At 43.6% G+C, this 14,507-nt stretch overlaps 1 protein-coding gene across 2 annotated transcripts; it reads left to right on the top strand.

The window, feature by feature from the left end:
- The first annotated feature begins 21 nt into the window (after positions 1-21).
- On the top strand, positions 22-8,094 carry ccr6a (chemokine (C-C motif) receptor 6a). Of its 2 annotated transcripts, none has more exons than XM_048985403.1 (2): positions 22-1,622; positions 6,410-8,094. In XM_048985403.1, exon 2 carries the CDS (start codon positions 6,430-6,432, stop codon positions 7,552-7,554), a length of 1,125 nt encoding a protein of 374 aa, XP_048841360.1. In that variant the 5' UTR covers positions 22-1,622; positions 6,410-6,429; the 3' UTR covers positions 7,555-8,094. The 2 variants fall into 2 exon arrangements, with proteins under 2 accessions (XP_048841360.1, XP_048841361.1); XM_048985404.1 differs by having other exon boundaries at positions 22-1,618.
- The last annotated feature ends 6,413 nt before the right edge of the window (positions 8,095-14,507 follow it).

Genomic DNA, 14,507 nt, shown 5'->3' on the forward strand with positions numbered 1-14,507 from the left:
TTTCATTTGCCGAGCATGTAATTAGTTGCAGATTTTGCAAGAAAAAATGGATTTTGTGAGGTGCTGCACACATCTGGCACAGCAGAGAAAAAGATCTATTTCTGGTTTGGGTTTCATGGAAGTAGCTCTGAGGCTTTTTAAGGAGCATCAAGCCTGATCAAGTATGAAAATTCAGTGATGAATCAAAATCCACAGCATGCAAACTGACTGTGAGAAGATGCAGTTGATGGAATTCATTTCAGTCAATTCAGTTATGTCGATTAAGGACGCCAGTCTTTATAAATGACGCAAACACAAAAACACTTTCAGAGCGTGTATAGGTGGTGGGAGGGGGGTAAATCAGGCTCTGTCTGACTCCTCAGGTTGTTTCAGATGTGTGTGAAAGCCACCATCGCCGCAAGCAGTAGCCGTGTGGGAGGTGTGATGTCTATCAGGGGCCAGCAGCCACCCCAGGGAGATGAATATCCCACATCCTCATAACGGTCATTCCTCTAGGCCAGTGTTTCTCAGTCTGGTTCTCAAGGATCCCCCAGTCAGTCCATGTATTTGCTCCCTCCCAGCTCCTGGGAAAATGTGGGCTGACTCTGGGTCCCCGAGGACCAGATTGAGAAGCACTGCTCCAGCGGAAGGGCAGGTAGACACAGCCAGACCTTCTCATGCAGTATGAGGACAGTCTGCAGTGAATGCGGTTGAAGCCCAACATGGGATGTCCATGATAAATGACTGGCAACCTTAGACCTGAGGCCTTTGACAGGCAGGGAAATCTGCCTGGATTTTGGGGTGAAATCTATATTTTGTTATTTTTTTCTTAGGTAAATCAGACTTAAATCACTATATGAAAGTGATGTGTAACTGTTTAGTATGTTTGCCAGTGAGAGACTTTGATTCATTGTTTTCATTCAGAGTTTTACACCATCGAGGGCTGGAAAAGGCTGTTAAGGGGGAAAACCAAGTAATTTCTCTTTGCGGTGGAGCACATTTCAGTAAATGCCCCCAAAGCCCCCAACAAGAGCCGGGTGTGTTTCTGCTTCTCCGGACCACCCATGTACGCAGTGTTCATGTTAGATTTCTGTGCATGTCGCTCTTCTGCCAAATTGTCAGAAATGGTGTTATTTGCCTTCTGTGGCTTTTGCCTTTTTTTTTCTTCAACAACCGAAAATATTTTCTGTGCGCTCAAAACTTTGTTTGCGCCTTAAGTTCCCCATTTAGAATGTCTGATACCACTGGCAAATGTCATCATTTTCACCCGCAAGCCAGTAAAGTCTCCTTCCATTTAAGCAGCCTGAGAGAAACTAGTGGCCTCACACAGCAGAATCACCTTTTCAGACTTTCGGACCGTGGCTTGTTTCTGCTGTTATTCATGGTGATGAGATCCGGGATGGTTATCTTGCCGTGCAGCATGGTTAAGCCGTAAGAGGCTTCTTTCACAAAGGTCTGTGTGGTCCTGACGTCGACACGCACATGAGGCGCTTCTACCTTGTGTCTCACTTCACCCTTTCATGAGAGCTCATTAGAGAAAGAGCATCGAGGTGAACCTGGCTCCTGGGGACGGCAAAAAAAATTAAATAAAGCAATTCTGCACCATACAGGCTGTTATAAGAGTCCAGCCCGTTTGGAAGTAGGTAAGTTCTCATTTTTATTATTTATTGTATAAAATTTAAATATGTTAGAAGTATGGAACTGCCTTCATATACTGTCATGCTCTGGTTTCATGCATAAAACATTGCATAATAATGGTATTTAGTGTAATTTTATGTAATTTGATAGCATTACATATCTTATACATCTAATAATTATTATGCTACTGCTAATGAGTTATGGCTATAACTCATATGGCTATTTCATATATTGACACTTTTTTTTGTTTTTTAATATTTCACACACTTCATATGTTTACTTAAAAATTGTCCATTTTGGGCTATTAGGTTATTTTTAAAGGTTAGTGAGTTGAAGTTGTGAGGTAAAAGTTTTACAAAATATGGGTTTCTATGATTTACGTAGGACTCCTTAGTACATAAAATGTTATTAAGCTATTGGTGTCTTATAAGCCTGTGTGGTCTGAGCGCAGTATGCACAAGACACAATAAAACAATTTTTTATAGGCGTATGGTATAACTGTATAATCTGTCATTTGCTTAAAATCACTTAAAATTCACCGTTAATCTATTTAAGATTGCATTTACATTTCAGCAATCCTGAAACAGTACACAGACATTGCAGTATTTTTGGTAAATCTTGAATTTTGTTTTCAGCAACTTTACGTCAAGCTTCTGTCAAAGAGATGCCCTTTAATTGATTCTTGATGTAGTCTTTGCACAAGCGAGTGACAGTGATGAATTGTAACGAGGTATTCTTTTTTTTTCTTCATTAATTTCAGTGTGACCTTTATTTGGTGCACTGAGTCATATTTACAGAGTCAGAAAATATCTTGGAATTCTGACGGTTTTAAAACAATGAAGGTGGCACCAAAATGAAACACTATAAGTTAAAGAAAATATATCTGTGCTGAGATATCTGAACCTGCAGCTGCACTCCACTGCTACAGTGCTGGATCTGCACTGTGAGCGAGTTTCTCCAACACCACCGCCGCTGCTTCCCTTCATTCAAAAGTGCAAGAAAGATCCAGAAAGATAGTGACAGTTCCGCAGGGTGTCCTGCGTGTGTCTCTGACAGTCATCCCTTCAGTTCATAAGACTGCCGTGCACTTATCGACCCTGCCACTCCTGACCACCTAGGTGTGACAGTCCAGAAAGCCCTGTGGAGCTTCTGTGTGGTTATTTTAAACCACAGAGCCATTTTATCATCTAGATTATCATCAGCATGATACCAAAAAAGAGAGGAGCTCACCCAGTGACAGATATACAGCCCTCATCAAAGACAATGAATCAGTTCCCTTCTGTATCTGAACCCTACCCAGTGAGTTGACATTTAAGTGACTCTTCGGTTTTGGGGAGTGATCTGAGAACGTTCACCCCCATCCCCGATGAGAAACTCACCCGGTTCTGTATCCAGACCCAACTGAGGACTCTACATCAGCACCCGGATGTGATCAAGACACCTTTGGTCCTTGTACACTGTGATGGATCGCGTCACTTTGTCAGTATGTGCAAACATACCAGAATTGTATGAAACGTGAAGTTCAGGGCAGTATTCCTGCAGAAACATTTCTGTAGCATACACACACATCTGAAGAGCACGATATAAATTACGAAGTTCCCGTCTGGTGCTTCCTCACCAGCGTTTTTTTAAGATCGTATTTTCACAAAAAAATAAATCAAGGATACACAAAACTTCAGTCTTGTACTTTCTTGTATTGCAACACAGATTTTTTTTTTTTTTAACAGCTTGCGTAGGTAGTGAAAATATCGTTTAACTTCTCTAGTATACGCAAGCCATGCTGAGCCACAAACAGTACATAACATTTCCAGCTTAACAGGGAAGTCATTGTAATCATGCGATTATCTATGTCCACACTATTGTGCTGCACTATTGTCTAAGCTTTTGAAAAACTTTTTTGTTTTAGAACAGACTAAGTGTCTAAGAACAGAAATTGTAACTGTGCCAAAGATTGCATGTTTTCATACATTTTCAGATGTCCTCATTCATACTAGTAGCTCATTTACAAACAGCTAGTGAACATGTCTTAAACTAGTAACCTTACACCTATATTCGGGTATTCTTATGTCCTGGTGGCAAGAAGATAAATGCTTACCAATGCCCCACACAACAATACCACATAGACATGACTCACTATTAAGTGTGGTATTACAGCCAGTAAGAATTTGAGGTTTGTCCGAAATACTGCGTCCTTTCAGGCCACAATTACACTGTTATTGCGTGTCAATATGAACTGATGTTCATAAAAATGTTCACATTTGAAGTATTCAAGAATATATAATCATAGTCTTTTAGCCTAACTAGGATAGATGGATGGATGATCATACAAATTTCCATTTGGCCTTTTTTTTTCTTAAAAATTTTGTTTGTCAATTGGTTATATCGTGGTTTTAGGTATAGGAGGGGAATATGAAACATTATATTTAGTGAGAAAAATGTCTCATCTAAAAGTAAGCAGGGTCCTTTTGATGAAATAATTTGAAAAATATGTTTAGGAGAATTATTTTTAATGCAAACAATGCTATAAAAAGATTTTCAATATGTTTATTCTGATAAAATTGCAAAATATTAATTTTAAATGATTTATTTATATTGGAATAGACTTTAATGTTTGGCGTCAATAAGAATTTTCTTCAGAAGTGACAACAGGTTTGAGTTTTGCTGATGTTATTGGGGTCTTGCTCTGAAGTGAGGTTTTTCCTCATTAAATTCTATGCTGAGATGTTAAAGGCTTTGCAAGACGCAGCCTTTATGATCTCAGGATCAGAAGGACCTGAATGGATCTTACCGGTTTCCATGCAGCATGGAGAACAGACACTCTTGTCTACGCTGCTGTCGTGCATCCGCATGGGCGTTGAATCACCACGGCAACGTGCCGGCCGGACGCTGTGGCTTTGCTAATGAGATTAAGATCTGCCACCTGGTACCGTCACTCGAGCAGATGAAAGTGGGTCAACATCATCACCTGTCAACATGAGCCACTGGCGGCTCTGCAGCTTTGCAGCTCTGCTCAGGACCTATATACTTTTCTGTAAAAGCAGCTGCATGCTGCTTCCCGATAGGGACTTTTGCTTTTGATATAGTTGTCATGCTTCTGTACTTCAGAAACCTCGGCCTGGACACCTGAGCCAATACGGTTCATGCGAGGACAACGTAAGAAAGAAATGCAACTTAGACAGGGCCAGCTCAGCCTTTTCAGGGGCCATAGGCAAAATTTTACTTAGGAGGCCTCCCTACCAAGAAAACTTTATGATCCTCAAAATTCCACTTTGTCCAAAGCACCGGTAATTTGGAGCCCCCAGGTAACTGCTTATTGTACCTATAACTAGATCCGGCCCAGTATTTCAGTTTTACTGAGGGATGTCCTCAGCATCGAGGCATGAGCAGTATCAGTGGTGGTGCAGACTAAGATCTGTATTTTTATATATGTGTATATATATATAAAATGTAGTAGCTACATATAACTAGCAAATACAGAGATTACTCAAGGTTTCAATGTCAAATGTAGGGCAGCATTAAAGTTTGTGCCGTGAATGAAAGTAGGACAGGAGTTTGGGTTTTGTTACTGAAAGTAGGACAAGTTGAAAGGAGCTCAATTGCAATATCAATGCAAGACACATTCATTTCCCAGATCAAATGTCAATAAAAAACCTATTTTTTTTTAAATGTTCTACAGTCATATGCAAACTGCTTGCAAAATTTATCAAATACATTTTGATGTAATTGAGTTCATGCATGGATCCTAATAATTATTCTCTGACTCTTTCCTGAATATGACAATTACTTAATACATCCTTCTTGTGTTACTCTGTGAAGTCTGTCGTCTTATGATAATTATCACAAATTTCACTAGATTTTTCATATTTTCACAAAAAATAGTCCAAGAATACATAGTCCATGTTTAGTTGCTGAACTTCAGTTCCATTTAAAATCATATTGTCAGAGGTGTAACTGATATTGTAAATATTCTCCTATTTAATCATGCAGCAAAAATTGTAATTTGGACCTGATGTACATTGTGACTGTGGGACTCCAGCAGTCAGGCTGGCAAAGGCTGCATAATTTTCATCTCCAGAATGATTTTTTTTCTCCTAACCAACGTGTGTGCTCAGGATTACATGTAAAGGTCATTATACTGGATTAGAGTTATATAGGCAGAGCTGTGTCTATATGCGATTTTCTACATATTTTACTCTGGGGACCAGACTTCCCCACAACGTGATATAAACGTGTAACTTTTTACCTTGTGGGGACATTTTTCAGTCCCCAATAAGGATAACCTCAAATTTATTAAAAATAAACAGTGAATGGAATCAAAAAAGCAAAATAAAAATGCGCAAAGGTTTTGTATTATGTTTGGTTACTAATGGATAAAGGTAAGGCTGCGTAGGGTTTATGGTTGTCATTGTTTGGATTGGGGGATTACGGTTTTGGCCATAGAAATAAATGGAGCGTTCCCATAAACATGGATACGGAGACTGTGTGTGTGTGTGTGTGTGTGTGTGTGTGTGGGGGGTGGTATTTGGGAAACAGGGCAATAACATTCTACAGGTATACTTGTGTGGTATATGATACTTTCTGGGAAATGCTTGGATTTGTTTTTATTGAGCAGGAATATCTCCTAAAAAGATAACATACGAGTATCTATATGACTTTTATCTATATGTATCTGTTTGAATTTTTACATTAGAATTAATGCATGAGGTTGCACATTTTTTGCAAATATTTTGTGGAAAATGGTTCTGAGCTTTCTTTTTGATATGTGTTTTTAAAAATTTTTTCTTCATTCTAGAAAATCCTGAGTGGGAAAAAATGAATAACACTTCTTTCGTTGAGCCATGTGACTTGGAAAACAAGCAGGACGGTTTTCATGTGGCGAGAATCTACATTCACGCTGCCGTCTGTGTGCTGGGCCTCCTGGGGAACATCCTGGTCATAGTCACCTACACACTATACAAAAGGGCCAAGTCCATGACAGACGTGTATCTCCTGAACGTTGCCATAGCCGACCTGATGTTTGTGGTCACTCTGCCGCTGATCATATACAATGAGCAGTATGACTGGGTCATGGGAGACGCATCCTGCAAGCTGCTTCGTGGTATTTACAGCGTCAACCTCTACAGCGGTATGCTGCTGCTGGCCTGCATCAGCGGTGATCGTTATCTCGCTATTGTGCAGGCCAGGAGATCCTTTGGGATCCGCTCCAAGGCCATGACCTACAGCCGCATCATCTGCGTAGCTGTCTGGGTGCTGGCTCTCAGCCTTTCCGTGCCCACATTCATGTACAGTGAGAAACACAGCGAAGGCGCTTTTCATACTGACATTGAATACTTTCACAACGATGAGGAATGGTCTGAAGATCAACTGGAAAGTGAAATCTTTGGAGAGGAACCAGGGATGCTGTGTTATCTAAGGTTCCGCAACAATGGTACTGCAAAGGTTCTGAAAGTCGCCATCCCCACCACGCAGATGGTCATGGGCTTCTTAGTTCCATTCTTCATCATGGGTTTTTGCTACATCAGCATCATCATAACTCTGCTGCAGGCAAAGAACTTCCAACGACACAAGGCCGTGAGGGTTGTCATGGCCGTGGTGGTTGTCTTCATCATCTGCCACCTCCCCTTCAATGCCACGCTCCTATACTACACCCTGGTCATGTTTATTGAAAAGGATTGCTCAGAGGAGATTCACATCCTGAAAGGCCTGGCCGTTACAGAAAGCCTGGCCTACCTGCACTGCTGCCTCAACCCGGTGCTGTACGCCTTCATAGGAGTGAAGTTCAGAAACCATTTCCGAAAGATCATGGAGGACTTGTGGTGCCTCGGGAAGCGCTACATTTATTCCAGGCGCTCATCTGGGTTCACCTCGGAGATGTACCTGTCCAGGAAGTCCATGGATGGCTGCAACAATGACAACGGGTCTTCTTTCACCATGTGAGGAATGCACGTAGAATGCTCTGATGTTTTTCCAAACGGTCCCGCGATATAATCAACTTGAACCAACGTGAGATCATTTAATTCAGCATTTACAAAGAATAAACTCTGACACAGAATAAGAAACAGTCTGGAAACTGGGCAGGAACACGTAAAAAAGATGTGTATAAATGTACCATTCTCTTTTATCTTCGTTGCCTGAATGGCTATGGTGTGCATCGCATACCTTCATCAACATCACCTTGAAAGCATGATTGAGAAGGATGAATGAAAGCCGCCACTGGTTTTTGAGATTTAGTCATTTATCTCAAAGAACACCTTCAGTTTTTTCTGTTGTTCAGTTTAACCTGTACTTACTGTCAGAAATTAAGTGTTTTTTAAAAAATAATAATAATTTGCCTTGTGTGATTGTCCTTCAAAGCATGCAGACTCTTTGAACTGGAAGAGAAAGCCTGGCAATGTTTATTTCAGCTTACAATGTTCATAGCCTTTTCATATATACTGTATATTTTTTGTTTATCCAATAAAGTTGAGTTCTCGCAAATTTTTGTCGACTTTTATTTTAAGAGGTTTTTAAAATATTTTTTTTAACTATTGTGTAAACTGAAGTGCATTCAGCATCACTTCGTGATGTAGCCATGCTGCCATTATGTTAAATTATATTTTATATTTTTCTAAAATATATTTTGTTAGAAATGGGATGTAAGCACAGTTTTGAGGGAATGACTGTAGCTAATGAAGAACACTCAGTGACTGCATGCCTGCTTTGTACAGGAGTTCCATAAAACGGGGGAAAGTTAGGACGATTGCAAGGGCCCCTGACTGACTGCGGCCCTAAAACATTTGGAACATAATCCAATAAATCTGGCTTGGGGGCCCAATGTCTTTAGCGGCACCCCTAACTATACGATATTAAGTCTTATTTTAAATTGACTTTAAGACGTCAAGTCCTGGTTACTGGTTAAAGATGTTAAACTCATTCTTATTTTAACTGTAATCTTGATTAAATGTTTTTAAAGACATTAGTTCAATTTACTGCAACCCAAATTACCTAAGGTGTCAGGTATTTTTTTCCTGAGTAATGTCTGTTACTATTGGTGTAAACTGTCTGCATACATCATGTGTAGTATCAGCATTGCTAATCAGAATTCCCGTAAGATGTAGGAGGAACAAATATTCTTCCCGTAACCTGATAAATATTTTTCTTCTAAATTTAGCAATTGCGTTTAAAGATATTAGAGTAGCAGCTTTATGATTCATAATTTGATTCATTTGGGGGTTAAAAGACCTGTGATTTTGTCAGAATGGTAGTGGTACTGTAGTCCCACTCTCCTAAAACTCATTGACAGGGTGCAACTTTATAACGAAAAGTGGCACTGTGAAATTAAAAGCTGGATTGGACAACCATCATTCAGAAATACATCAGTGTCAAATATAATTGAACTATATTGGTGATGACATTTGCACTCTGTGGAACATTTTTTAGTAATGACTGTCTAAAGAAAATCACAACATTATTATGAAACACAATTGAAATATCTTAAGTTGAAGCTACATCATTATTATGAAATGCAATAGGTCTAAATTTTATTGCATTATTTTAAAATAAAATGGCACATTTAATTATTGAAATATTTGTCTGTGTGTGTGTGTGAGAGAGAGAGAGAGAGAGAGAGAGAGAGAGAGAGAGAGAGAAATACATTCATTTAGCTGTTTCTCCTTTTAGTTTGGTTCCCCTTAGAAACAGAGCAATGTTTCTCAACCACAGGTCCGTGAAACATTACCAGGTCTGCAGCATCCTCTACATGGGTCTGGCTGCAGAACACTGGAGTATGACATGAGCTCCACATCTGGTTCAGGCATGGTGCTATTAGAGAGACCTAATAAAGAGGTGGATAGATACTACTTTGTTTCATTTAAAACTATGAAGATGGATATTTATCATATCTTAAGCTACATAGAGAATTTCACACTGACAACAAATTTAAATTAGACTAAGCTGCTTCCTGTAACTTTAAATGAGATTATTAACGTCCATTCGAAACATGGCACTAATATCACCAAAATAGCAAAAATATACTGCAAAAGAGACAATTGAAGTCAGTTCGCAGTGTTTCATTAACATCATATCTAGCGTTATTGTAGAGGTTTTGTGGTTTTGAGTCTCCTAGGCTGTGCCTGAGTTCAGGCACTGCACCCTTCTAAGGTTTGCAAACCGAATGTGTCACAGCAGTGTGATAAAGCTGTCCCAGTTCAAAGCCTCATTCAAATGCAGTCTAGAAATGGGTCCTCCTGATGGATCCTTTGCAGCCCAATATATCCCAAGATCCATTGCACAGAGGTAAATTTGGTGTATCCTGGGTAAGCGATAGGAGCGACTCTTCGTCACTCAAAGGTAAGGGTGGGAACAGCCGGCGATGCAAATAGGAAATTATCCATAAGCCGGATGGTCCCATTTGACAGTGTTTTCTGTTCAACCTTGAAAGAATGCAGCCTACGAAGGCTACGCCTTTATTGACTGTGTCCTTTGACCGAAGCAGCCCCTGAATTTGGCCTTAGCCGTAGCGGACGTGCTGCCTCTGTACCTGAAGTTTCCATAACATCATGTCTGAGGTCATGTGAGTTCCAGCCCTGCACTGGAGGTCACCCAGTGTTCTGCAGCCAGATCCTTATGACAAATCACAGTCATACACACACACACACACACACACATGTGTATGAGAGAGACAGACTATTCGGCAATTAGAAAAATCATTGGCATGAGTTTCAGTGACTATTTGAACTACGAGCTGCAGTGCTCAGTGCCACTGGACCATTTTGATGCTTCTTTTTTCTGCAGGCAACCCAGTTAAATGAAGCTTTTAGCCAAAACTTATTTTGGTGAAACCCGTGCACTGTGTGCGACTTCCCCAAGCAAGAATTTGGTCGCACAGTAACACAAGGCATCGCACACCAGCCAGCTAATTATTTTGAAATTTTATTTATAATTATTTGTGCATGATTTATGTGCGTCGCAGCTGTGGAAAGGATGGATTTTCATTTGGGGGCCCATGTTACCAGATCAGAGTGGCCACACTGCCTGTGTAACACGTGCAGCTCCCTTCTCACCACAGTGGCGCCTCATCTAGAGCACATTTTTTTTTTGTTTTTGATTCTCAGCCGAAAAACAGATGAAAGATCTCTGGATAGTTATACTGATAGTCATCTTTCGATAGTCATAAAACAGCAAAATTACATAACTGACATTTCAAAATGGTTTCAGTATCTAGGTATGTCATGACCCTGCTCGTCGGCTCCTCGTGTGTGCCACGCCCCCTGATTACCCACGTGTGCTTCCCTGATTGTCTCCAGCGTTGTCCGATTTCCATGCTTCCTCTTGTCTTACTTAAGTCCTAGTCTGACCTGTTTCCCCTGTCCGTCATTGTGGTTATGGTGTGGTTTCGTATTGTTCTATGGTCCCTGTTCCCAGTTCCCTAATTAAACCCGTAGTTTGCCCGATTTTGCCTGTCTCGCCTAGTCTTTGCATGCCTGCCCGCACGATCGCCGCAAGGTTCTGCACCAATCGTGACAGAATGACGGACCCAAGAAACAAGTCCATCTCCGAGGAGGACTACATCCGCCTCAGAGACCAGGTGATGTTCTGGCTATCCCGACCCGGCATCAAGGAGGATCTCCACATGTGTAACCTCATCCGCCGGAGTAGAGACCCTCGACGAGCTATCCCTCGACCTGGACGCGCACTTGGCTGAGGAGCTGCGCGAGAGTCTCCGTCAGATAGCGCTCGGTCCGGCGCTGGGCTATGTCGCTCCCCGCGAGCCAGAACCAGTTCTTCCGCCGTCTGTGTTTGCGGACGTAGCTCCACCTCGCGCCACTGCCAAGAGCCGGAGGAAGAGAAAGAAGGGACCGAAGATCGCCCCAACGATCGCCCTGGGGGCGTGTGCCCTCATCCCGGAGTCCCTCCCGGAAGAGGACTGGGAGACCTCCCCGATCACCCTGAATGGCCCCCAGCTCGGTTAAGTTGCCTCTCCTGGCAGCTTCACCAGTCCGGAGAACACACCGGGCCACAGTGCGGTTTGAGCAGCTGTCTCCGCTGCTTGCTGCGACCTCAGAGCCTGAGGAGCTCCCCCCGCTTCTACCGCCTGCGGACCCCGCGCCGGAGCCGCCACCTCTGCCTGCAGCCGCCGCCGCCTCTGCCTGCAGCCGCCGCTGCCACTCGTGCAGCCTCCGCTGCCGCTTGTGCAGCCGCCGCTGCCACCTGCGCAGCCCGAGCAGCTGCCGTCGCCTGCGCAGCCGCTGCCTGTGCAGTCCGCGCAGAAGCCTCCGCTGCTGCCTGTGCAGCCCACGCAGCCGCCTATGCAGCCGCTCCCGCCTGCCACCTGCAGCTCCAGTCCCTTCTCCCCCTGTGACTCCTGTGTCCTCACCCCGGCGAACTCGACCCCGACCAAGGGTCATAATGTCTGTGTCCCGTAAGGGGCGGGGACACAGACGCAGGGCTGGGGTCCCGCCCGCCCTGCCCCCTGGCTCGCCCTCCCTCGCCTGCGCTAAGGCTTGGTTGGCGCCTGCGGGTCCTGGCCCTCCAGGTCGGCTATCGCCTGCAGGTCCCCCTCCACAGCCTCGTCACCCTGCCTTACTCCCTCCTCCGGTGCCCGGTCGGTCGCCTGCGGGCTCCCCGACAGCGGCTCCTCAGTTGCCTGCGGGTCCCCCATCTTCAGCGCGTCGGAAGACGTCGCCGCCTGCTGCAGCTCCCCCCCTCTCCTTGCCCTCGCCGAGGTCCCCTCCAGCTCCTTTGTCCCCATCCCTGGGTTTCCGTCCGCCTCCCTCCTCGGCCCCTCCGAGGTCCCCTCCTGCTCCGGCCGCCTGCAGCCCCTCCGGCTGCCTCCCGAAGCCCGCTGGGGCTCCCTCGGTCTCCCCTTGGTTCCCCCTCCTTGTCTTCCTACGCTCCAGTCTTTGTCCCGCTGTCCTTTGCTCCTCGTCCTTCTGTTCTGTCCTTCTCTGCTCCTTGTCCCCCGATGTTCACTCCTGCTCCTTTTGTCCTGCATGTTCCCTCTGTTTCTCCCTTTCTTGTCTGTCTCTCTCCGTTCCCAGTCTTTTGCCAAGTCCTGTCTTATGTCCTGTCGCTAGCTCTGTTTTGTCCTTCAGTCCTGTTTCCCGTCCTTCGTTAACTTTGTTATTCTTTTCCAGGTCCCGGTTCCCGTGTCCCGTCCGTCGCCTCCTCCTGGCACGCCCGGAGAAGTGTGCCTTTGGGGGTGGGGTTCTGTCATTCCCGGCTCGTCGGCTCCTCGTGTGTGCCACACCCCCTGATTACCCACGTGTGCTTCCCTGATTGTCTCCAGCGTTGTCCGATTTCCATGCTTCGTCTTGTCTTAAGTCCTGGTCTGACCTGTTTCCCCTGTCCGTCATTGTAGTTATGGTGTGGTTTCGTGTTCTATGGTCCCTGTTCCCTAATTAAACCCGTAGTTCACCCAATTTTACCTGTGCACCGATCGTGACAAGGTATATATATATCAAAGAATTGGAAAACTTATAAATAGTTGATATTTTAACCATCTTGGAAATAGCATGTTAACTAAAGCAGGAAGTGGAGGTTGCATGTGTATCGTATAGTTAGAGCAGTAAATCCAGTGTGGGCTGTAATTATGACAAGTTAACAGAATGTTAGGTGCAGCACAGTAGTTCTCAGTTGCTCTCTCTCAGGGAATGCCGTATTTAATTTAATTTAATTTAATATTATAATTAGTAGTAGTAGTATTACAATTTAGCAAATGTTTCTTAACCTTCGTCTAAACTAAATATAAATGATAAATGAAATTTATAATGAATTGAGATCAAGCGTTCTGCTATGAATGGCCGTTATCAAAGGAAAACTCGATATAGAGAGAGGGCTTGTAGTCGAGCGGCGCAGCCACCCCTCACACGCCACACAGCTGGTATGTCCCCGGCCGGAACCTTGCTTCGTCACTGACCCGACTGACAGCTCGACCCTCATATCACCACCGCTGAGTGTCGCATCCTGCCTGTCATGTCCGCCTGACCCTCCTGTCTCCCCCTCCCCAACGTGACCCTGACAAGCTACACCTGTTACTTGTCTTGCCTCTTGTTCCTAACCCTCCTGTTAACCAATCCTAAGATCTCCCCATGGGGGTTTTCCTGAATTGAGCACCTGCCTTCCCCACTTGGTGAAACACTGAGGTAATTGCTAATGTGGAATTTTTTAGTAAGCGCCCTACTAGAACATAAATATTAATGATCATTTCCATCCAGCAGATCATACAGAATTTACAGTTACAAACGCCAACAACTTTCAATCTGAAGAAATACATGTCAAATAGCATAACTTATTGATTAAAACCAAAGCGCAGCATTTTATATTTCATAATGGGATGAGTGACAAACAGCCAGAGGAAAAAAAACACAGCAATCAACCACATTGTCAGCAAAATTACATTTCATTTTGCAATTCATCTTTTCATAATATGAATCTGTTTAAGGAGAATTCTGAGCAACAATGGAGCGATAAATCACACACACACACACACACCCCTGGGCTGTCAGCATAGAATGACCCACTACCTACACTGGTAGACAAGGGATGGCTGTACAGCCATAAGTTAATGGATAATGTAATAAATACACAAAGACGAAACACAACATACTGCAGACTTCCTAGTCCATGGTCCATGGGGAACTTCTTATGAGGCAGATTTCCTCATCTGTAATAGGTTTTTGTTCAAACACCTCACCATCATAAACGATGGTGAGCACCCTTCCAATCCAAAGGAGAAGATGATAAATTATAACCCTTTTTATCTGCCACGGTGGCTTGTTCCGATGCCGAGCACTTAAAGTGATGGAGGAAGCACTTCGGCCACCTAACCAGGCCTTTTCCTGGTCACTTAAAAGGACCATCTTACCTACCTCCAGGCCAAGAAGTGGAACCCCAGTTTTCTTCTAGCCACT

Source organism: Brienomyrus brachyistius, chromosome 19, assembly GCF_023856365.1.
Source record: "Brienomyrus brachyistius isolate T26 chromosome 19, BBRACH_0.4, whole genome shotgun sequence".
NCBI classification, from domain to species: Eukaryota; Metazoa; Chordata; class Actinopteri; order Osteoglossiformes; family Mormyridae; genus Brienomyrus; species Brienomyrus brachyistius.